The sequence below is a fragment of the Rhamphochromis longiceps genome, linkage group LG1 (genome assembly GCF_057381845.1).
Source record: "Rhamphochromis longiceps isolate RC_006_pf linkage group LG1, R_longiceps_female_GT1.1, whole genome shotgun sequence".
NCBI classification, from domain to species: Eukaryota; Metazoa; Chordata; class Actinopteri; order Cichliformes; family Cichlidae; genus Rhamphochromis; species Rhamphochromis longiceps.
The window spans coordinates 36914382-36940141 of NC_140557.1; the positions used below are offsets into that span (position 1 = coordinate 36914382).

At 41.0% G+C, this 25760-nt stretch overlaps 1 protein-coding gene across 2 annotated transcripts; it reads right to left on the reverse strand.

The window, feature by feature from the left end:
* Positions 1-2402: 2402 nt before the first annotated feature.
* On the reverse strand, positions 2403-25760 carry LOC146679118 (sodium/potassium/calcium exchanger 1-like). 2 transcript variants are annotated; one of them, XM_085408107.1, is made up of 12 exons: positions 25478-25760; positions 23763-24865; positions 21610-21777; positions 19940-20048; positions 14348-14401; positions 13710-13760; positions 12465-12542; positions 10084-10226; positions 7857-8126; positions 7226-7315; positions 5788-5954; positions 2403-5422 (listed from the first exon to the last, which is right to left on the reverse strand). In XM_085408107.1, the coding sequence occupies exons 2-12, from the start codon at positions 24711-24713 to the stop codon at positions 5173-5175; spliced, it is 2331 nt and encodes a 776-aa protein (XP_085264233.1). In that variant the 5' UTR covers positions 24714-24865; positions 25478-25760; the 3' UTR covers positions 2403-5172. The 2 variants fall into 2 exon arrangements, with proteins under 2 accessions (XP_085264233.1, XP_085264232.1); XM_085408106.1 differs by lacking the exons at positions 12465-12542; positions 13710-13760; positions 14348-14401 and having other exon boundaries at positions 2405-5422.

Below are 25760 nucleotides of genomic sequence, written 5' to 3' on the forward strand. Positions count from 1 at the left end.
CTGCAAACAGTCATGGTCTCACGTTGAGTCTGACTCAGTCTGTGTAGTTCATCGCCCATTGCACATGTTTGCTAAAAAAAATTCTGGTTGTGCTGTGGTCTCTAACCAGTTTCCCCTTATGTGACTGTAGAGTCAAAGAACTTCTAAATGCTTAAGAACTGTCACACTTTAGACATCAGCTTTCAGGAGGGACCTGCAAGACAACCCATAATGAATGGGGCTGCTGAAGCCTAAGACTGGACAAAAAAGAATACATTGACTTATCGTGTTGAAATGAGTGCTACGTCATATTTTTAAGTCAATCAGCCATCAGCCTTCTCAAGCAGAATGCTAGCTTTAAATGGCCAAATTGTGTTGCCTGTAAGAAAAGTTAACGCAAATGTCATTTTGTTTCAAGAAAAGCTAACATTTGGCTAACAAACCGACTAATGACATGTCATTGTTAAACTGTTAGCCTGGTTTTTCCTCCTGTCTGCAGTCTTAACAGGCGCCATCTTTATTAGTTGAAGATGTTTTATTCAGTATGAATCAAAACTGCAGTGAACCCATAAATCCATCAGCAAGGCCTTTCCCTTATACTGAGGTTTTGCGCACACATACCTGCAAACAACGTGACATAGATTTGTTGCACTCTTAGCTTGCTAGCTATTAGCATAAACATCACACAGTTTAATTGTAGTTTAATCTGCATATTTGTGTTTGGAGTGGGCGTTATAATCTACTATGCAACCACTTACAAGTGGAAATTCCAGCATCACTTCTGGGAAACAGACATACCATCAATTTTTATACTTAGCCAGTATAATGTACATTTAATTAAATACTTTTTATTAAAGAAGACAAAGGAAGAGGAAATACTTTCTGGTAGAACCAGTGTAACCATATATATCGTTTTAGATTAAAAGAACAGCATATTCTTTTCCAGTTCCCCAAAACACCGCACACTGTTCCAGTTCACTGTTAAAAAAATAATTTATTGCAGCATGGAATTTTAATTTGAAATATTGATACTTTTCATTATCAATAATCCATGTTTGCATCCACTTCAATCCAACAAGAGCACAACAGGAACATCTGAAAACATCACACGGGTCAGGTTTTCTCACAGCTAAGACAGTCTGATGCGTGTCTTCCTGATACACACACACTGACTCTCTCCACCACAGTTAAGTGACACAAAAACTCTTTTTAACACTAAACATGAACAAATACTTGTCAAGTTAAATACAGAACAGGGTGTTAGGGATGATAGTTCCAGAAATACTAAACATACAAAACTGAAGTTGCATCCAGTGACTCTGATTTCCTGCAAGGTCAGTCCATACCAATACTACTAGAGTGGGTGTAATGTTTTTAAATGACCTAATGCTGTCAGCTCAGAGACTACCCATAAGCATTTGCTTATTAAAGGAAAATTCCACCAACACCAAAAAAAAAAACTAACTAAAGAAAATCTGTTAACAGAATGGGGATATATTATGATTGCTTCATGTTTGTTGAGTTAAGCAGCGTGGTGTCATTTTCAGATACTTCCAGCAGCTACAGCTAAGTTTTATACTTGCTGTGTTGGACAAATATAGACAGTCTGTATATTTCGTAAGTGTTGTTGCCACAGTAAAGAAATGACTGTTTCCTGGCCTCTGTACTGGCAGACATATCTCTATATCTATATACACTCAACAAAAATATAAACGCAACACCTTTGTTACTGCTCCCATTCCCCATGGGATGGACGTAGAGACCTAAAATTCATTCCAGATACACAATATAACCATCCCTCCCAAACAGTGGTCACAAATCAGTCCAAATGTGTGGTAGTGGGCACATCTGCCATATTGAGATAATCCATCCCACCTCACAGGTGTGCCACATCAGGATGCTGATCTGACATCATGAGTAGTGCACAGGTGTACCTCAGACTGCCCACAACAAAAGGCCACCCTGGAATGTGCAGTTTCTTGCGCTATTGGGGGTCTGGGGACCCAGAACCGGTCAGTATCTGGTGTGACCACCATTTGCCTCATGCAGTGCAACACATCGTCGCATGGAGTCTATCAGATTGTCAATTGTGGCCTGTGGAATGTTGGTCCACTCCACTTCAATGGCTGTGCGAGGTTGTTGGATATTCGTGGGAACTGGTACACGCTGTCGTATACGCCGGTCAAGCACATCCCGAACATGCTCAATGGGTGACATGTCCGGTGAGTATGCTGGCCATGCAAGAACTGGGACATTCTCAGCTGCCATCTGCCCTGAACAATGTGAACCATGATTCATCCGTGAAGCGCACACCTCTCCAACGTGCCAGACGCCATAGAATGTGAGCATTTGCCCACACAAGTCTGTTACGGCGACGAGCTGGAGTCAGGTCAAGACCCCGATGAGGACGACGGGCATGCAGTTGAGCGTCCCTGAGACGGTTTCTGACAGTTTGTGCAGAAATTGTTTGGTTGTGCAAACCAATTGTTCCAGCAGCTGTCTGGGTGGCTGGTCTCAGACGATCTTGGAGGTGAACCTGCTGGATGTGGAGGTCCTGGGCTGGTGTGGTTACACGAGGTCTGCGGTTGTGAGGCCGGTTGGATGTGCCGCCATATTCTCTGAAACACCTGTGGAGACGGCTTATGGTTGAGAAATGAACATTCAATGCACGGGCGACAGATCTGGTTGACATTCCTGCTGTCAGTATGCCAATTGCACGCTCCCTCATTGCTTGTGGCATCTGTGGCATTTTGCTGTGAGACAAAACTGCACATTCCAGGGTGGCCTTTTGTTGTGGGCAGTCTGAGGTACACCTGTGCACTACTCATGATGTCAGATCAGCATCCTGATGTGGCACACCTGTGAGGTGGGATGGATTATCTCAATATGGCAGATGTGCCCACTACCACACATTTGGACTGATTTGTGACCACTGTTTGGGAGGGATGGTTATATTGTGTATCTGGAATGAATTTTAGGTCTCTACGTCCATCCCATGGGGAATGGGAGCAGAAACAAAGGTGTTGCGTTTATATTTTTGTTGAGTGTATATCTATATATATATATATAGTACAGTATATATATATATTAGGGGTGCAACGATACACAAAATTCACAGTTCGGTTCAATACTTTGGTGTCACGGTTCGATATTTTTTTGATACAAAAAAAATGTTCATGCCTTTTTAATTTGTCATTTATTAAAATTATAAATATATATTTTAACTCAAAAGTACAGTTTTGAAATTTAATGTTGCTGAAACAACAAAGTAATAAAAAAAATAAATATATCTGATTGAGAAATCACTCATCTTTGGAAAAGAGAGTTTATTACAGAGAAATGGCTCTTTCCGAAATAAAAGCTATACTATACGCTTCTTCTGGGCTATATTCTCAGCAGCATATTAAACATATCAGGTCCCCATAAGGAGAATCATGTGCTAACGGCTGTCTAAATGACTCGGGTAAAGTTTGAAGCATGCGTGCTTGTTGTTTTTATCTGCTTCCACTTGTCTTTGCACTAGGATGATGTCGGAGTAAATGTGCAGTCATATTCGTTGTGTTTCCACTAGTGCTGTCAGCGTTAATCTCGTTGAAATGACGTTAACGCCACAACACGGCAAATCTTATTTCAATCTTATATATCTTAGTCCTGGTCTTAGCGTTAGTTATTTCCTGATTTATTCTGACATCTCTCGTCTTGTGTGCATTAGCTGTATTGATATTTTACAGTCATTGCTCCCGTGATAAGAAGTTTTTAATTATGCTTCTTCCAGCTACTCCCTCATTCACAGCAGGTCGCTACAGCAGATGGATCTGTGTGTTGGACTTCAGGATTTGTGTCTTCTCCTGGTCTTGACCTGTGATCTTTCATGTGTTAGGTAAATGTGTTTCACTACTATACAAAACTGTTGCACTTTTTGCATTTGAAGAGGATTCTTGGGGTAAAACTATTCTTAATTTGGTCATGGCTCCAAACTGGTGATTCTATAGCCCACTGTGAAAGAGGTTCAAAGTTGGCTGTTGTAATGGTTTTGAAATCAAAGACAGCCATCTCACCGCTGCTGTTATATCCTTTATCATCTACTATTGTTAGGAGTGCAACATGAAATGATGTGCTGACACCAGTACTTGAGAAAAACTAAAGATAATTTCTCTCAGCTGATATTGTGACCGCACAAATGAGGATCTAGTATGGAAACACACACATGAGAAATACCAGCCATTCATCTTGGCCAAGATTCGGCAGGTAACATCATCCAGTGTACAATCTACACTAATCAAATGTGTCTCTTAAGTTTATTAAATCCATGTTGCACAGTATGGCTAGTAATGAACTTTGAAAATGATAGTTGCAATGGTAGTTGCTTTTAAACCACAAAGAAAAATAGTTGTGACCACTTAGCTTTCTAATCACGCGCCTGCAGACTAAGCGGCTAAGTCTGATCGTTTTCCCGTTTTTCATTAAAAAACTGTTGGAAATGTTGGAAATATGGACACACAGTAGTCGGGCTTGCTTCAGTGCACTCCCAGTGGACTCCTATTGGCAACTATTAAACAATATGTTAGAAATAATCACTTCTTTGTGGGCAATAAAGTCAGATTGCTGATTACCGGCTGAACATGTGCACAAATGGATCAAATCCTGCAAGCCACACGTCCAATACCAAACACACCCTCCAAACTTGAAAGCCATGATTTAAGCTTCACATTTTCCAATCTCTTCTACTAACATTTCAATGTATCCCTGCCTGCTGTTTAATCCCACTACTCATACTAAAGCAGTAGGCGCCTAGTGGCAGTCTTTGTTCCTGCCAACAGAGGCCACGGTTGGATATCTCATTGTATTTCATACCAAAGACAGTAACATCCTAGCCCTTATTTCATTGAGTGTACATCTCTTTGCACTATATGTTGAATATATTTCACAGAGCTTAGACACTCAGTTAAAAAGGTGGAGGGTAAGACTTTATTATGAGACTGGAGCTGCTGGAAAACGTTGATTAAATGTCATTAAATGTCAGATTAAATATGTAAAGCCACATTAAGCGTAGAATTTTCCTTTAATTTAGCATCTAGTGTGTGCCTGATCAGCCTTTTAACATTAGGCTCAGTTCTTTTCTCTAACAGATCCTATATTACAGTATCATTCGTGTGTGGATGTACCAAGTCTTGTGTGATGGTGCTGTTTCCCTCAGATGGAAACAGGGCAGATGAGGACACGATCCTCCAGCAGAACACTCAGGACGAGGAACACAAAGTACAGTACGAACATGGTGAGGCCCAACTTTCGGCTCATCTTCCACCGACAGGCGGCGATGGAGATAATGACAAAGAGGAGCATCAGGAAGAGCAGCACAATGGCGCAGAACAGGCCATTGGAGCTGACCATAACTGGCTCACCGTTGTGGAGCAGGGTGTATATCAACCAAGGGATCGGCAGACTAAAACCAAACAGAACAGAAGCAGAAATCAAGCTATTTACCATCACACCTTCGTAGCCCGTCTGCTACATCTTCCTTTTTTGTTTTTGTAAGAAAATATATTTTGGCCTATTTTAGCATAGCCTCTTGTAACTTTTTGATAGTGATTACAATATTGGCTTATTTGTTTACAACAATGATGCAATTGTTGACTGAAGTACAGGTACAATGGTGGATAAATTAATGCTTTATTCTAGACACAATGGATTCTGGGGGCTTTCTCCATATTATTGTAGGGTCAATACCTTACAATATAAAGCGCCTTAGGCGATTTTTGTGGTTTGGCGCTATGTAAATAAAACTGAATGGAATTAAGAGTGACTCACCCTACAGTGATGTCAAAGATGTTACTCCCCACTGAGCTGGACACTGCCATGTCACCCAAACCCTTCCGGGCCACAATCACACTGGTGATCAGGTCAGGGATAGATGTCCCAGCTGCTAAGATGGTCAGTCCCATGATCTCCTCTGAGATGCCCACAGTTTCACCCACCTGCAAACAGTAAAAGATAAAAACAAGTGTCAGAACGAGTATCCCCAACCTGGCTGTAGTTGGTTGGTAAAACTGCCCAAGTGCCACAAAGTGAGACCAAAATTTTAAACCGTGTGCCCAAATCGGTGACTAATTAACTAGTTAACATTACTCTACATTATTCATTTTTTTCTTCATTTTTCCCCCAACAAAGACTAAATAAAACTCAAATTACAGAAAAACCTAAATAGTCTCTCTCCAAGGATGTCTGTGAAGGTTCTCAGTCATCCAGGTCATCGTAGTCTAAGGAGCTTGGAAAGAAAAGCATCTGGACTTCTTTAAGTTTCCTTAAAGACATGTGGACATAAATGGCTTCTTTCTCTCCTCTTTCAAACCATCTGTCTTCTCTGTCCAAAATGTGAACATTGGCATCCACGAAAGAGTGACCTTTGCCATTTAGATGGAGATGAACCGCTGAGTCTTGTCCCGTGGAAGTGGCTCTTCTATGTTGTGCCATGCGTGTAGGAAGTGATTGTTTGGTCTCTCCAATGTAGAGGTCTGAGCATTCCTCGCTATACTGTACAGCATACACTACGTTGTTAAGTTTGTGTTTGGGAGTTTGTCTTTGGGATGAACCAGTTTTCGTCTCAGTGTGTGGCTGGGTCTGAAGTACACTGGGAGAGGAGTCTCTCTGTCTTTCTGTGCACCCCTGGACCTCTTGTAGTAATGCTGCTTTAAAAAAACAAAAACAAAAACACTCACTGGAAGTCTCATTTTGTCCAATTTTATTCTGAGGCTGCCATTTCAAGAGGCCAGAACCCAGAGAACAAACAGCATTATGGAAAAGCCCATAATCTCCCAATTTAAACCAATTTTTAAAAATCATGGGGTTGTGCACTGTGCATTCATCCCTGAGGATCAGGCTGTAAATTCCACTATAATGTCCAGAAGAGCGAGAACTTTCATAGCCCAGACCTCAACTGCGGTGCAAGCACAATGAGATGACCTTTAAGGAGAAATTGGGCAAAATTATGTTTTTTTCTTGCACAAGGTAAAACGAGACAAATAAAAGACAAAACTTTCTATAAAACTAGGACAGTCTCACTGTCTCTATGTTATGCTCTCACTATCTTTATGTTAAACTAACCGCACTAACTGCAGAAGCATCACCTGAAAGTATCATTGACATCACTCAGGGCCGACTACTCTGAGACATGTAGGAAAGTAGTCTGCCAGGGTCCTTATCAGTGTGAATAAAAGACCAACATAACATGTGTTAAGACTCCACCAACCTGATGAGCCCACCACACCATCAGGTAGGAGAAAGCACCAATCCAGATGATGGAGCCTATGAAGGTGATGGCAAAGTATCTCCTGGATGCCTGAAAAGCACCAGAGCCATTCACATTACATGTTCAAAAACATTATGACACCTGGGAACAGAGACTTAGATCCTGAAACTACAAAAAATAAAAAATTAATCCAATGTAATCCATTGTAAATGATAGCATCTGATCCATACAATTCACTCACTGCAGTCGGTTCTATCTGTCTGTTAGCATTCACAGTTTTCTAGATATTTTCAAGTTTTGTGTGTCGGTAGATACCAAAAACAGCTCAAGATGAATTAATTTTGGTGAAAATCAGATCAAAGTAACACCAAATGTGAAAATCAGTAAAAACTTTATATTACCTGTAGGTTAGCTAAGCATTTCACCTTGGCCATTATTGTTAGTGCCCACGGTCAAAATCACATATTGCATGAATATGTCTTAAACTATCAAGTTTGTACAGCTTACAGAAGCCAAGTTTTCAGCCAATTCTGTTCCAATCCCATGGGTAAAGATAATAAAATACATCATTTTAGTATGTAAAGCTTTAAGGTCATAGGTCATAATGATAATGATGATGAGGGCTGTTCACCAGGTTGCGGACATCAGGCAGGGTGAGCCACAGCGGGAACACGATGGGCAGCAGGAACAGATATGTCGCCTGCTTGCGCCTGGTTTCAGGCCACCCTAAAGACAATGGTTGGTTCTCCTCCTCCTCTTCTTCCTCCTTTTCTTCTTCCTCCTTGTCTTCATTGTCGCCATCATCTTCACTCTCGCTCGAGTCGCTGCTTTCTTCGTCACCACTCTCATCCTCAGCGCTGCCCTCAGAGCCCCCTGATCCACCTGCTGATGCTGCTGCTGCCTGTAGGAGAAGGAACAGAGTGAGTCAAACCCCCTGACTCACTGCACACAACGAAGCGGGAACCACATAAAAGATGCATTAGATTTATTATTTAGTATTTAATATTTCAGGGCTGGTTTAGGTCTTGGTGAATTGATGATTTTACATGAGAATTTTTTTAGGTACATTTCACAAATTAGCTGTTTTTTTTTATTATTTGAGGACTTCACTGTTATTTATGTGTATGAACTTGTGACTTTTTGTTTTGAAAGTCTTGAAACGTCCAGTCTTGGATGAGTCTACTTCTACTACCAGTCTACTACTGGTTTATTTTCTAATGAGATTGAGCAATGGAGACCTTTCACCAGCTGATGGTACTGACAGATCTATCTCCTGAGCACAACAGTCCTGGAGGATAAGACAGGGTTTCAGCTCTGGAGCTCTTCCAGTGATCATCATGGCAAATGTGAGCTCACAGTTGATGTGTATCCTGGAGTGCTGCAGCAAGATATTGACACACTCACATTTTCCAGACCCCACTGTGACCGTACATGGTTTCAGTACTTTTGGGCGACAGAGACGTTACTCTGAGTGGTAACAAGAAATGTGAAGGGACTGCACCAGTTACAGCAGCATAATCCTGGACATGTTACAGAGAAGGAACATATCCCTATATTGTCAGAGCTTTACTTATTAAGCCCCCCTTATTATCTTAGCTCTTCACTTTTTTCTTCTATTTAAATTAGCTCTATTTTTATTTTGCGCCTTTTCTTTTTACCTTTGTGAGCTATTTTGCTTTGTGATATTGTATTTACTTCACTGAGCGAGGTTCTTTTAGTTTGTAGTGTTAGTTTGCTTATAACACAGTAATTTCCCAACTTTTAGGATAGATTAAGTATATCTTACTTTGTTATTTGTTAATATCTTACTATAATACTTTGTTAATATTCTGCAACATTACTGCCACTCCTTTTTAATTTTTTTATGTATACATGAACAATAAATTAACAAAAAGTATAAGCTAGTGTGCTTGTGTTAGGCCCTCCATCATTCTTCAACACTGCATGTTATCCAACCTCCTCACAGCCTTGTTCACAGCTTCTGGCTTTGGCGATGTGGTTTTCAAAAAGTGCTGGCAGCTGATATATACAGGCCTCCATGCAAAGTGTGATCTGAGGTCAGTATGCCAGAAAACTGAGGTGACACTAAACTGACAGAAAGCAACTTGTGTGGGTGTTAACGGTTACTTTCATTTCTCAATTGATGTGTTTGTTAAAGATTATACATTCTTGTCATTTTCAAGCTTTATTTTGAACTGTACCACATAACCAAAATGTAATATGTTAGGAAAGAAGAACACATACTAGAAACAAATATGAAGCAAGCCAAAACCTCTTAAATTAGTTTGAAAATGTGCAGATTGAAGCCAACGCTCTTACCATCTTTCCTTCAATTTTACTAATACACCATGTGCTTAAGTATATTCCTTGGGTGCATTTTCAAAATACATTATGCCAGGAATAATTAGAGGCCAATTTAAAATCTGAAGATTCAAAATCAAGTAAGAAACATAGTTAAAGTCATAGCTTTCTGTCTCCAGGTCTGTTGAAAAGATAAAGAAGCAGAAATATGAATTTGAAGCTAATCTATTCAAATCTAGGGAGACAGTAATGCCATCTTCACATGCTCATCACGCCTGTTATTTCCCAGGCTTCACATTGCAATTAACATCTGACTGCATTCCAGTGCTTCGCAATTCGCATGGAGGATACAGATGCTGCTAGGTTTTCATCAGTTTCCTTGACAACTTAACTAGTTTCTTTTGGCAACATGACAACAGCTAAAGAAACACGTGCGTTCATATTAAGATGAGACGTGTATTATCACGACTTTTAAAACTATAGGATCAAAGTTGTTAAAATCTCCACTTTCCTCACTTCTGTGGCAAACTGCACAGTGAGCTGAAATCTTCTCGTACCTTCGATTCGTCCGGTCGGTCAGATGTTTCCTGAGTTGTCTCTTCTGCCTTTGGAGACTGTGAGGTGGACGGCTCAGCAGTAGCTGCTCCCTCTGATGCACCGGCAGCAGCTGGCTGCTCAGACTTTGGCTTTTGATCTGGATCTTAAAAAAGAGGAAAACCACACGGAGTAATATAGATAAAAATGTGAATTTTAACCTGCTTTTCAAACACTGCAGATTTTAAATATCCCATAGCCATTTTAGATAAAACAGTTTCACTGCATCTTTTTACAAACAGGACACATCAACCTCACTTAAATGTTTAGTGACTTTATGCTTTTACTTTGACCTTTTCACTGTCTTCTTTGTCTACCTGCCACTCTGACTTTTCCTTTGATTTTATTTTGAAAGGGCAAAGATGTCTTTTAGTTTGTTCTTTGTATGCAGCAGTGTTTCCCCATATCTAACTGAACACAACTGAACAGAGTCACTTTTGGATGATGTAATAACCCTGCTGGTTTGTGTTATGGTCACCATTTTAAATCCATCACTTCAGACTGATGACTCCTCACCTTATATCAGCTAAAGTACTTTGCAGTTAGGTGATTAAAAATTCAGGTGAATTTGAATTTCCAAGCAAGTTTGCTGTATTAAAGAATTTGGAAAACTTCCGCTCACACTTATTTTTAAAAGTATCTAAATATTAGAGAACTGCAGCTAATTTCACACTTAGCGAAGATAAATCACAAATTTAATGTTACACTGACAAATTATTCTGCTCTAGAGGCCAGTATGAAGTGGCAGTGGGAGTGATTGGAGTGTCTGGCAATAAACATGCTCTACTAAAGGCGGGGAAGAGAGTCACATGCACACTCATATGCATGTTAATCCTCAGGGCTCATTGATTCGGTCTTGTCGAGGCCTCTCCAGGTTCCTCACAGCCCCACTTTGCTGTGCACCTCAGACTGTCAAGCAACTCCTTACTCCACACTATGACGCACAAACATATGAACTGAGTCTGAAGAACAACCTCCTTCAACCCCAAAACTGTCTCTGATTACTGATAGAAGACCATGTGCATATGTGCACTCGCAATATCACAATAAATGTCAAAGCACAAGTCACTACAATATTAATCAACAGTACAACTATTAAAATAATAACTTTCTTCATCTGAATATTCACACAATTAATTACAAATTAAACATCTTTTGGATCCTTTTATGCAGCCTGATATTAACTTTTTAAATTAGAAGATGAGAATAAATTTAATCCAATTTCTTTGTCTCATGCACAGCTCCTCCTACAGGAGCTGCTCAGCTCAAGTAACCAAAGCCATGAAGCTCCCAGAGCACAGTGTTTGTGCTGATGTTAATACCAGAGGAGGTTTGGAATTCTGAAGTTAGTGAATGAGCAGAGTGTTTGTGACTTTTACACATGCACTTGATGACCCCGCTCTGTAACTTTACATCATCTATTTCCAGGTTCAAACTCTTCTTCGGTTCCTAAACAAGCACTGTGACAACAATGAGATTTTATCTTCAATAAAAATGATCAGCATCACTGCTATCCCAGCTGTTACAATAAAGTTTAACATCACGGCATCCCTGAAAAAGATGATTTATGAGGTTTAATTGACTCAGAAGCAGTAAGTTAGAGTGCTGGTTTCCATCTAAAGACCTGGAAGCAGGGTCTATACTTTATCACTTGACAAGCAGATGGTATTGCTTACAGCTGATCGTGGAATATCTAGGAGGGAAGAAATTTCACAAAGAGAGTTTTTGCTGTGGAGGTACCCTATTAAAACACCAGGCTCATATTCTGTAAGCTCTTTAGAAAGATCCATTCTTTCACCCGTTTGAGCTAATAGCACAAAAAATGGGAAAAGTAAACTGAGCCTAATGCCAAAACATATTTAAAGTCATTTTCAATACAATGGAGTACAAAATACATAAAAACAAAACCAAAAAACACAATATGGATTATAGAGGGAGATATTTTGATATTTGATTTTTACCATCATACTGAGACTAAATTTTATCCCATGTGATTTAAAATATGATTTTTTTTTTATTTATCTCAGTCTTTATGCAAAACTGGGCTAACACACATCACAAGCGTACCTCTCAGACAGATGCCAAAAAATAACTGATATGTGTTCTGTACTGTTGCATTACAATACAAAATTACGCAATGTTATGACAGAGGATTGTAGGTAAAAATGGCCAGAGAAATACAAGCGCTTCAACATATAAATCAGATGTTGTTGGAAATCCGGGTTATGTTTCGAAATCATGTAACAAAACTATGCATTTAGTCAAACAAAATACTGATGGCACTGGAACACACCCACAGGAAGTATGCTTTCAGGAAAGGCGTTTCATCGCACAAACGACTCACCTTCGCTGCAGCTGTGATGGGACTTGCTCTGCAGTTTGCCCGTCATCGGGACATTCATAGGCTTTACTTTGTTCTTCGCTGCAGTTAAAAGAATCATTGCTCAAACAAATCTCATGTGAAGCCTGTTCTTCTACAACCAGCTTTAACAATAACATGACCTGATAAACACACACTGACCAGCATTTAGGAGTAAAGATCCAATCCAATCCAGTGCAAACGTGAGAACAGGTACAATTACTGGTACCTATGCTAAAATGTGAACCTTACTTACGACTCATTTGAAGCTGTTTATCACCACCAAGCTTTTATCTACTCTAGAGCCTGACTAAGATAAGATTTTTCAGGCCAATACACATATCTGATTATTTACCATTCCAATGTTCCCAGTCTTTAAGGACATTTTTTTGTTTGTTTGTAATTTATTGTTTACATTCCACATGCCTTGGCTTGGTTTATGTGGTTGTTGGGTTTATACTGTTATGGAAGTTGAAGAGTGCCCTCTGGTGGAACATCAGCGCTCATAAGTCCTACCAGAAGTAACCCTTGAAACTCCTGTTTCTGTCTGTGAAGGTTCTCAGTCATCCAGGTCATCGTAGTCACAGGAGCTTCTGTACTGTGCAATTTCTGTCAAATTTCAGGCCCCCCCAAAATGACTGGGTGTGCTTCAGAAGTTAGTCAGGGTAGTCTTTGCCTATGCAGCTACCCTTGGAAAAACCTGGAAACTATTCTAAGATTGTCAAACCATGTATTTATTGATACACACTGCAGCGTCCAATAAATGTGATTTTTATTAATTGGACCCCAAAAAGTTGTTTGTGTTCATTTTCTCAGTGGGAGAAATGTTTCCTCATTCATCCAAGTGATTTCTTCAGTTTCAGCTGACTGCAGGTTTCCCCTACCTTATAAACAGTACATTTGCATAATGACTGAACCCAGCAACAATGGGCTGTGAGGTCAGTTTCTTGATCAATAATATGCAAATTGTCTAATACATAATATCAGCCAATGACACTAGTCTACAGATAAATTAGTCATGTTCTTTACAAACAGCCAGAGTGTGCCAAAAGGTCAACGATTCTCACAGCTTTCTGACGGACACACAAACATGCAACCATCCAATGCATGCATAGCGGTCAGAAATGTGTTCTGTAATAGCAGACCAGACTGAACACAACAGCAACAACAACAACCACAAGAACAACTAGTGCAGAAACAACACAACAGCAATGATGTTTTTCACCTTACCTTTCCTCTGTACTGGCCCCTCCCCTCTAACATCACCATTAAAAGATGTTTCTGATTGGCAGACATTCACAACACACATTATCAGTCTGACTCCTTAATTACTTTTTTCTTTTTGACATCAAAGGTGAAAAATTAGCTCATTCTCCAAACCGCGACACAAAAACACCCACATATTCTTGGTATGCACATACTGTCTGTGTGAATAGGTATTGGTTAAAACAGCTGAGACCTGCTGAAGCCTGGATATGACCTCTGTGGTTTCCTGTGGTATCTGCCTAACTTAGATTGGGTTAGATGGACCTGCTGACATGATATGTCGGAGTCATCTGGAGTCATCTCCAACTCAGTGGCTAATCCATTCCTGGCCTTGAGCCCCACTGTTGTTCTAAACATTATTCTGTTCAGCGGTGAATTGTCTCGTATGTCAGGTTTGTATTAGCCAGGCTAACAGATGAGGACCAAAAGTTTAACATGCCCATGTTGAGTGACTGTGATGAGTTCCAGAAAGTTTGACTTCAAAACATAGATAAGCAACACAACTAAGCAGGAAATCTGAAGTTTGATCCACAAACAAATACACAAAAAAATTAAAGACAACAAACGCTTCAAACCAGGCAACAACTTTTTGTAACTCTTACCTCTTCTGACTTTTCTGGGGCCAGGGGTTTTAACGGCCCCTCTAAGAACTGCTTCTACGATGGAAACCACAGACATGGTTGTAACTTCAGGGCCAGAGAAAGGCGTTCAGAAGCGGAGACAGGGACTGCTGCAGAGAGGCCAAGTACAGGTTCACTAAAGAAGTGGACATTGCTAAACATCAGCACTCTGAGAAGATGCAGCAGCAGATCTCAGAGAATGACTCGGCCTCTGTGTGGAAAGGTTTTAGGAATATCACAAACTACAAGCCTAAAACCCCCCACTCCACTGATGACTTGCTCTTGGCCAACACCCTTAACGACTTTTACTGCCGTTTTGACGAGCCATCAGGCAGCCTTCACACCTCCAACGGCCCCAACAATAGAGGCAATTTGGACACTAATTCCCCCACCTCTCCCCCCTCCATAGAGCCATCACCACCTTCAAACTGTTCACCTACAACACCCCCCTCCTCACCCCACACATAATAGGATTTCACACCACCTCCTCCCACCACAACTCTTCATATTCATGAAGCAGATGTGAGGAAGCAGTTTAAGAACCTGAATGCTCGGAAAGCTCCCGGCCCAGACGGTGTGTCTCCTGCCACCCTCAGACACTGTGCAAACGAGCTGGCCCCAGTGTTTTCTGGCATTTTCAACTCCTCACTGCAGGCATGTCATGTGCCTGCCTGCTTCAAGTCCTCTACCATAATCCCTGTCCCCAAGAAACCTAGGATCACTGGACTAAATGACTACAGACCCGTGGCTCTGACATCTGTGGTCATGAAGTCATTTGAGCGCCTAGTTCTCTCCCATCTCAAGACCCTCACGGCCCCCCTCCTGGACCCCCTGCAGTTTGCATACAGAGCCAACAGGTCTGTAGATGATGCCATCAACATGGCCCTACACTTCATCCTGCAGCATCTGGACTCCCCAGGAACCTACGCAGGATCCTGTTTGTGGACTTCAGCTCTGCCTTCAACACCATCCTTCCAGACCATCTCCAAGGCAAGCTTTCCCAGATGAATGTGCCTGATCCCATCTGCCGGTGGATCACTGACTTCCTGACGGACAGGAAGCAGCATGTGAGGCTGGGAAAGAATGTCTCGGACTCTCGGACCATCAGCACCGGCTCCCCTCAGGGCTGTGTTCTTTCTCCTCTGCTCTTCTCCCTGTACACCAACTGCTGCACCTCCACCCACCAGTCTGTCAAGCTAATCAAGTTTGCAGATGACACCACCGTTATTGGGCTCATCTCGGACGGGGATGAGTCTGCCTACAGGAGGGAGGTTGAACGTCTGGTGTCTTGGTGCAGCCACAACAACCTGGTGCTGAATGCCCAGAAGACAGTGGAGATTATTGTGGACTTCAGGAAGCACACAGCCCCACTCCTCCCCATCATCCTGACTGACACCCCCATCACCTCTGTGGACTCATTCCGCTTCCTGGGTACCACCATCACTCAGGACCTGAAGTGGGAGCCCACCATCACCTCCGTCATCAAGAAAGCCCAGCAGAGGATGTACTTCCTGAGGCAGCTGAAGAAATTCAACCTGCCAACACGGACGATGATGCAATTCTACACCGCAATCATCGAGTCCATCCTCACCTCCTCCATCACCGTGTGGTACGCTGGAGCCACTATCAGGGACAAACAGAGACTGCAGCGTGTTGTGCGCTCTGCTGAGAAGGTGATTGGCTGCAGACTCCCATCTCTGCAGGACCTGTACACCTCCAGGACACTGCGGCGTGCAGCTCGGATCTCAGCTGACCCTTCTCACCCTGGATACAGTCTGTTTGACCTGCTCCCCTCAGGCAGGAGGCTCCGGTCCATTCGCACCAGAACCTCTCGCCATAAGAACAGTTTCTTCCCCTCTGCTGTTGGACACATGAACAATAAACGTACGACTGTTCCCACCACTAACACATGACCCTACGCTGTGTTCACTGCATCATTCCATGTTTTGGCACTGATCACCACCTGCACTCATGTATATATCTTTCTACGTAGCACTTTTAATTCTTATTCTCATGTATATATCTCATGTATATCTCATGCATATATCTTTCTACGTAGCACTTTTAATTCTTATTCTTACTTTTATTTTTTCATGTCTATTTAAGCGCAATTTATGACAGTATGTTTGCACTGAAGCACCGCAGCAATTTCCTAATGTTGTAAACCTGCTCAACATTTGGCAATAAAACCCTTTCTGATTCTGATTCTGATTTCAATTTGACTGACAGTTTTCAGGTTCATGGTGCAGTAAATGTTTCATAGTAACAAAAATAATATCTCTGCATGGTAGTAACAGGCTCAGGTTAAACGCTGTCACACATAACTGCTTATCAAAAAACAGTTTGAGCTGGTCTCAAAATAACTGGCAACTTGTGAGCATTTTAGAAGTCAGAATTAGAGTCACATTCATTTTCCTTTTACAGCTGAGTACACCGCATAAAGATTGGCTAAAATTTGCAAGACTGCAAACTTGGAAATGTAATGTGTGTGTTTTACAATTTATTTTTGTAATTCATAAAGTAAGTATCATTTTTTATTGGTTTGAACTATTCTAAAGATACATTGATTTTTATTAAATTCTTAATAATCAATCAATACACTACTTTATTTCAGTTTTACACACATATACATTATTATATAGAGTATTATACTGTACTTATACTCAATGTTCCCTCTAAGCTGCGCGCGTGCGCAATTGCGCACTGCTGGCACGGTGTTTTAGCTAGCAAAGTGGCATGGCTGATGTGGAGTGAAGCCACGTTAATGACAACGTGTACAACCATTGGAGATGTGAGCAGGACAGACGGGACAATTGACGGAAAAAGTGTGGACTTTATACCAGTTTTTAAATTGTGTTGATAGGCCACATTAAACCAGAATTATGATAAAAAAATATGTGCAATGTTTGGTTTTCTTCCTGAATACTATCGTGGTTTATATTTACTGCATCAAATTTGATGCAGAACAGCTGATTGTTCTGTAAATAGTTTGAAATGTTTATTTTAAAAAACGCTTTGGCTGCATTTTTAGGTAAACGGCTGCAAAAAACTTGTTGTTTGCATAACTCAGTTACTTTTTTTGAAGAAGTAACTATGTAATTAATTGCCCAACATTATATACTGTATTTTGCAGACAGAGTTACAGGACTCTCTCCCAGACCACAGACTCATACTAATAATACAAGTCAGAGCTTTACAAAAAAAAAAAGAAAGAAGAAAGTTGTTTTTTCAGAATTGGAGTTCAAGTTATTTTTTACTTCCAATAGTGTTAACATACTACACAGGTCATGAACAAGATTTTTTTACATTTTCATTGTAAGTGGGCTAAAGCAGTTAATTAAAAGTAGTCTAACATAAATGTAAATGCTGTAATTTGATTATTTTAATAAACCATGTGACTTGGATCGATTCCATGCTGGCGTGACCACAGTGCACACATCTGCTGTTGCTCACAGTGGTCCAAGGGACCGCTCAGGGAGTTTGTGCGTTCGCTCAGACACATGAAAAATTAGAGGGAACATTGCTTGTACTATGCTAAGAAAATGGAAGACATCATTCATGGGTTTTCCTCTTCTGCTAATATAATTGTAATCGGTATACATAAAGGTTGATTAAGGGTCTGAAGTTTGATCCATGCAACTGCCATGGCTTGTCAAGTTTTCTTACATTGTCCAATTCTGTCATTGCAAATTTGGTGACATTGTTAGCAAGAATACTTTAAATCAGATGCCCTGCAGTCATTGTCCACACTGTAACAGACAGCCTTGTGAGGAACATTAGAAGCCACAAACTCAAGTCAAATCCTGGAAAGTAAGAAAGTCTAGCTACAACCTGACAGTCCAAAAACGTCTTCTTTGATGTGTAACTTTTTGTGTGGCATTACTATTGTGGAATTATTATAATTTAACTTTTTAATCCTCCAGGAACGCTGTCCTTAATATTGTTTAAATTTAACAAAAGAATGAAAAAAATCAATTAAATACCACTCCCTAATACAGCAGAAGTTTCTGAATTAGAAAGATGTAACTTCACATTGTTCTGATGTAGTGAATGAAACCTAATAGATCAGCTGAAATAACGGATAAGTCAGATTCCTTTATGTCGGACCAAAGCCTTCTCTTCTGCTGTCAGCACAAATACAGAAATACACTGCAGCACACTTGCTGCACTGAAACCAGTTGCTCCACAAATGAACTGTATGCAAAAAATCACGGGTCTATTTATCTGGAAATCACTCATGTTTAGGGTTAGGGTTGCGTACTGCAGTCCAGCTGCAAGGAGCCGGTCTCTGCTTCCACAGAGATAAAGCGCTCGGCTTGCTAGCATGCTGGCTCTTATCCAGCTTTTATTACCCTGTATTGAAAAGCTGATTAAGGATCAACAGTGGCTCAGTGCTTTGAGTTAGGGAACAGCACACCGGTGAGTTCGAGGACAGACTGAAGGTCGTTGCGGTTCATCACGCGACACTGACTCAGAGAAAGGGACAGGAGGGATACAGCTGAGTCACTGGCAACTTTGCAACAAGCTGGAACATTTAATCGATCAACAGGATTTCACTTGGTTTTTTATTTATTATTTTTAATTACAGTCCATGAGCGAGTGTGAGAAGACTTTGCTTTGGTCATTAAGCACCACTTTCCTTCATTTCCTTCATTAATTACAGCTTTTTTTTCTTATGCATGATAATGATTTATTTAAGCCTTCTAAGCATTTATAAGAAGCTTATAGGCCTTTAATAAATGTCAAGAAAACTGTAAAGAAGCTGTAAGCAGATTTAACTATTTGTTAATTAATTTAACTTCTCCTGAATGGAAGGTGCAGCATCAGGTACAGAAGTAAGAAAAAATATTAAATCTAATTACAGACAAATTTATTAGGGAACTGATAATGAAAGTAATCATTAGTGAGGTCCTGCTGTCTCCAACGGATGATCTGATATCCTCGTGTTGGTGTTGTTCCCAGACCATCATGAAAATGTTGTTCCAGGTTCAACATTGCAAGTGACCAATCACATTGTTGTGACGTTATTCCTTTGCGCGCCAAGCCATTCGTGCATTTATGAAATTCCAATGTTGCAAGGACAATATCAATTCTGCTTACTGTTTATTAAAGGGTTACGGTTAGGGTTAGCGTCAGGGTCCGTTGATCGGCGGACAGAGGCGGTTTCACGCAGCTTAAGTACAGTTTTTTGTTTTACGCCGGTTTTTCCCGAAGTCGCAAAGGTATGATGTCACAACATTCTGATTGGTCACTTGCAATGTTGATCCTGGAACAACATTTAGTATGATGATCTGGGAACAACACCAACACGAGGATATCAGATCAACCGTCTCCAACATCTTGCATCTTGTTTACTTATGTTAAAATGGTAAAATACTTCATCACAGAAAGTCCTTTAAAATTAAGGATCAAATTGTAGCTAAATAATGAGGTTAGAACTTTGAAATTTACACATACATATTTGGTTGTTGACCCAAATATGTATGTTGAACCAGTTTTTAATGAGCACTGTGCATTTTTAATTTCTAATTTTGCTGCAGACGTGATATTATCACCCGAGAAAACATTGGTTACCTTCTCCCAGAGGGTCCAATGTGTGAATCATCAGCTGGAAGATGGTGCTCCGAAGCGAGGTGTTGTGTAGGGAGGCTGAGCTGCCTCCTCGCTGCAGGGCTGGACGCACCTACAGGACAACAGGCACCTAGTCAGAACTAAAGCATTTAACCTTAGGGAACCTTTAATAATACTAACCAGTGCAGACCAGTGAGAATCAAAAAGGTGTTTTGCTTTTGTTAGAGCAGCCATTTTGACAAGGTATTGCAAGGAGAAAAACAGGTATAATTAATAACGTCAACTATGGCTATGATCCAGTTAGAGGAACCAGGGTCCTGGTACTACACATAAATGGAATGGGTTTAAAACATTAAATACAACAGGACTGTAAATGACACCTGAGCGTACCCTACACTGACATGCCAAAATGGCTGGCATGAAATGGGTAACAATTATTGTCAAATGTTACAGGCTAACACTGTCATCTCACTCTAGAGTTTTATTGCTGAAAACAATAATAAAGGTAACAATATGTACAGGCTGTTTTGCCAATGTCACTATCTTGCCTTGTGATAAACACCTTTAAGAATTGGACAATAAAAACAAAAGGGAGAGAAGGACTAGTGCCTGATGGACCTCGATATCTACCCCAAAAATCAAATAACAAACTGTCTCATCAGATGACTTCTGACTTTTGTTTCAAACGTTGAAGGGCCAAAAACAGTCAATGAAAGTGTGAGGAACAGATTAACCAACATGTTTCTCTGCTTTAACGCAAGATGCTAACATTAGCATGTCCAGCTAACTAGCTTACCATAGTAGCAAGCCAGGCCAAGTAAGTCTGATAATTTTAATTTGTGTAAATTCAAGTAACAAGTTCACTAGGTTATTAATTATTAAAGAACTTATGCTATTATATCAGAGTTTGTGTGTATGCTAACAATACATATACATATAAAATAAACCAAACCTACAGATTTTAAAAGTAAATCTAACACTTAAATGCTACTACAACAGCTACAACAGGAAGAGCCTTACACTCCTTGTGTAGATAAAATATCTGCTGATCCTTTACGATCTTATTCCATTATGAGCTGATGCATCCCTCCATTAATTCATCTGAAAGTAAATATTAATTTTTGCTTTGAAATTAAGGAAGTCACACTGCAGTTTAACTGGAGATTTAGCCAACAAATAACATAAGCTTTATATAAAAGCTTTAAGGGCCATTGTGGCATCACCCAGTTGTCCCATTACCATATTAGTGTTTCCAGGCCAGATTGAAGTGATGGAGTGGCCAAGGAACACTGCATGCTTATGTGGTATTGACTTTTTTTTCACAGCATGGGGTCACTAACAAGCTAGTCTGTTTTGTCATCTTTTTGGACTGTAATTTAAACCATAATTTACAAATTGAACATCATTTTATATTCAGTAAGAACTGAAAATAATGACTGACACCATAAACTCAACATTTAAGTGCTTACTGATGTCCTTTAAAAAGTGATCATTAGAGTTGTTTTGCCAGACATCTATATAACTGGACATCCTTTTTTGCAACTGGGGAGTTCACCCTCTACTGGCCAATAGAAAGACTAGATTTAAGTATTTCACTGTATTTAATTTTTCAGAGCTGGGGCTTTGTTAATCCTTCATATGGTCTAAACCAACAAAAGGTTTGTTTTTCAAACCTTGAGTCTTGTCTTGTCATCTTGTGAGTCTGGCAGCAGTTTGCTGCTTTGAGGGCTGCTTGGAGGTTGTACAGGTTCTGGTTTGGATTTTTCTTCAACTTTTGGCGCAGCAACTGGAGCAGCTGGAGCAGCAGCAGCAGGTGGTGGAGGTGGTGGTGCTTCACTTTCCTATAGTGAGGCAGTTTAACAGCAGTTCAGGTTACCAGTAGTTCGAGTTACCTCACACGTATACATTCAAGCATATGAACAGCGGAGATTGCTTTGGCAATTTGATTGGTCTGTATTTGCATGTGTTATTGCTCTTAATTGGTTCTGTGAAGCACTTTGACATACCTCTGGTTTTTAAATGTGCTATATAAATAACATTGTATTGTATTGTAATGTACTGTAGAAACTCAGTCTAAACTCAGTCATAGGAGTAGACATGCAAAGTGATGAATTGACATGGTTCCAGCTGTAGTCTTGAGACAGGTCAAGAATTCCAGGTTAATCCTTTACAAAAGACAGTAGTAAGCCCCTAATCTAGTTAAAAGTCCAGCCAGCATGAGTTTTTCACCATCAGCAGAAGAGTAAGTCACAACCCTTAAGCCTTGAGGCTGATCCTTTTTAAATCTCCAGTTTCAACAACTGCATTATTCCTACTGATACACAGCTTCCACGATGAATGCTCCTAAACTGAGCTCCCAAATCTATGTATATATGTGTTTGTGTATGCAACAGGTGATATTAATGTGTTCTATTGATGAAAAGAACAAAAAGAAATGATGGTTGAGCATGTATATAAATGTGAACACCATGTACTGAAATCTGTGAAGAGGTTTTGAATTTCAGCAATTCTGACCCAGCAATGTGGCAACGCATCTCACTGCACTTGGTGTTAATACTGAAGCACATGCTGATTGCAGACATGCTTCAGGCTAATTGGCGAATCTGCTGCGGGCCCTTGAGATATTGTAATGCAGTTCTGCATGTTGATTACGGCCTCAGACATTTGCTGATCTCTCCCAGCAGCAGCGGAGCAGAGAGCTGTTCAGCCTGCAGGAAATGAACCTTTTATTCCTTTGTTTTTAAATTGTAAATGAAATGATGTCTCTATATAGTGGTATTTCAGGGCTTTGACAGAAAGACTGACACTTGCATCACTCCACCCTGTGACGCCCCATCTATGACACCTGGAGTCCTCTCTGTTCAGTACCATCAAAGGATTTTACACAAATACAGTCTTTCACCTGCTCAGAACCACAAATCACTGTCTCTCTTTCAGTGTGTCCGAGCAGGCGGCAGTCCCAACTGTGCGGAGATGAAAGGATAGAAAATATACTGTGTATACTGAAAATAAATGGATAGATAGTATCTCTGGTAACAACTGCTTAGAGAAACATCTGTTTTGGCTGCATCCATCCTTTTATGTTTGATAAATGCGTGATGAATAAAAGAAATTATTTTGTTCTCTTATTGCTGAAGCAAAAATAACTCTAACACCTGTTAACGCTTCATTCTCTCTCCTAATGTCAACAAATCTCATGAAAGAGCCAAACCCAGTGTAGCAATGTACCTCTGCACAGTGACTGACTCCATAAGCCTGTCTGAAGGCAAACCTTTAATCTTTTTTTTCTTTCTTCTATTTATTTTACCTAATTTCATGTTTCATTTCAGTGAATTGTGAGTCTTTGTAGAAATGTGCAGTTATTTATGGATGTTACTTTCTTTCATGCTTTCAACCCCCATCTCTCCTCACAGTGAGCGTGAAGCCATGAACAAAAGAAGATGCTCAAGTTGCTCATGTTGAATATAATTTGACCGAAAGTGCAATAAAAGTGTCACAGCAAGTGTTCATTTGTCTAAATTTAAAGAGCAAAAAACCAAAGTGACCAAGAAAGCCTGGAAGCCTGATGGCAGGTAAGCTAGTCCAAGCAGCACACACACGCACACTGCCTTTTCTGTATTAAAAATGATTTCCAACCAATGTACTGTGTAATTATCATCTGTTAATGAACTATTCAACTAATTAATTATTTTAGCTCAGGAATTAATGATTTCACCTCTAGGCAAGACACAATTCATCAATCAGACCAAGAAATTAAAAGAAAGACAGAAAAAAGGGCAAACTGTAGCCATTGAACACCTGTTTTAAAAAAGGGACCTTTACTGACCTTCTCTGGCTCCTCTGTGGTCCACACCTTAACGATGCTCATGTGTTTGTTAAGCTGGGTCTTGACCGCCTGCTCGATCTGACTGTTGAATTTCATGAAGCTCACATAGCTGATGTAGCCCAGCACCAGCAGGATGCTCTCCCACCACAGGATCATGTTATCCAGGAAGAAGATGATAAGCATGATGAGGTCCAGGATGTAGAAATTCACGTCCCTGAACAGAGGCCACCAGGTCAGGTGCAGCATCTCCCGAGAGAAGATGGCACACATGCCGATCACAAAGAGAATGTTGAAGACGGCTGAGCCCACAATGGTGCCGATACCCACGTTGCTGTGGGAGATGAAGACCCCAATCAGGGAGGTGAAGAGCTCAGGGGCAGAGCCTCCCGCTGCCATGAATGTGGCCCCAGCCACATCATCTGAGATCTCCAGCTTGTTGGTGATGACTTCCAGCGCAGGGACGAAGAACTCATCGCAGACGATGGCCAGGGCGACAAACATGTAAACCATCCCTACAATGTGCAGGGCCACCCAGCCCTGTTGACGCTGCTCTATCGAGAACAAGTCCTCTGGGTAGTCACCCTTCCTGTGAGGTGGCTGGGTTGGGGGGTAGTGTGGAGTTGCGGTGGTCAGTGGCGGTGGAGTTGGTGGCGGTTTGGGAGGCTGCGGATCTACATAGATACACTGTTCGATATCCGTCCTGTTGACGACTTTCACCAGGGTAGCTTTAGTTTCCTCAGTCTCATTAGACGCTATCAACTCCTGGATGCTGACCTCCACATGTTCATCGCTACCCACCTCCGCTCCATCATCCGTCTGGGCGGAGGCTAGTGGCTGTGACAGCCTGGCCTTCAAAGTCAAGGTGTAGACGAAACACAGCAGCACACCTGAGATAAAGAAGAGGATGCGGCTGCACCTTAGTCTCCTCCTCTGAGGCAAGTATACGTTCATTGTCTCGACTCCAAACAGGAAGTTATGTCAGATGCATTGCTAATCCTTAGTCATGCCTGCGCTCTTATGTGGTGTGAAGAAGCCAACAGCAGACAAAAAAGCACATGTACGCACAAAGTGTGTTTCATCTTCAGCTTTGACCTGTGGAAGGACTGAAAACCAGAAAATACCTACAGCTTAAAATCACATCATGAACACGTGTGTATTTATAATGTCCCCTCTGCTTGCATACTTGCAGATATACTAAGGAAAAGTGTGTTTGTGTGTGCGCGCGCGTGTATCTATGTGTGTATTTGAGGGTGATAGAGGATGCAGACAGCCACCTGTTACTATGGCTACATAATCACTCAGGCTTTAGCTTCTCACATAATAGGAGTCTATTGAAAACACGTCAAACATGTTAAAGCGGCGAGAAAAAACAGGAGATCCGTCTAAATAAAATCAGTAAATACTGAGATTCCTGCTGATTGTGGCTTAAAGAGCGCACAGAAATTAGCGTGATGAAATCCGCGCGTGCTGTAAATGAAATAATACTAATAATTTATACTGCCAGATGTGCATTAACGTCAACATGTTTTTTAAAAAAACAAAACAAAAAACAAAACATGAAATCTGCGAGTGAAAGACGCGCGTTGGGGTTTAATTGAGGACAGCCCGGATTATAATGCAAGGTCGGTGTACATCATTAATCTACACTCTATCAGCAAAAAGAGCATAAATCGCAGAAAGCAGCGGTGTGAAGAGAGCAAGGACGCGGATCTTACCTGTGCGGCCGGCTGCTCGGCCCCGCGCCGCTGCGGACTGCTCCTCCAGCTGTGCGCAACGGACGCAGAGATGCTGACTCCGGTTTTTGGGGAACTACAAGGGCGCACCGCATGGCAGGGCTTGTACGAGGCTCAGCATAATGCTACTAAGAGGATAAGCAGCCAAACACCTTTCACCTTCCCTCTCACACATGAGGCTGTATCAATACGCCAACATTCAAACTGCTGCTGGGCTCGCAGGTGTAGTTTTGAGGCGAATCCTGAGACTCTGCTGCCTGTTGAA

Excerpts from the sequence above, each read along its gene's own strand:
- LOC146679118 (XM_085408107.1), bottom strand. The coding sequence starts at position 24,713 with ATGAACGTATACTTGCCTCAGAGGAGGAGACTAAGGTGCAGCCGCATC. Across the intron at positions 21,778-23,762 it reads CCACAGAGGAGCCAGAGAAG|GAAAGTGAAGCACCACCACC; the intron begins GTCAGTAAAGGT and ends GCCTCACTATAG. Across the intron at positions 10,227-12,464 it reads CCATCACAGCTGCAGCGAAG|ATCCAGATCAAAAGCCAAAG; the intron begins GTGAGTCGTTTG and ends CTCTTTTTTAAG.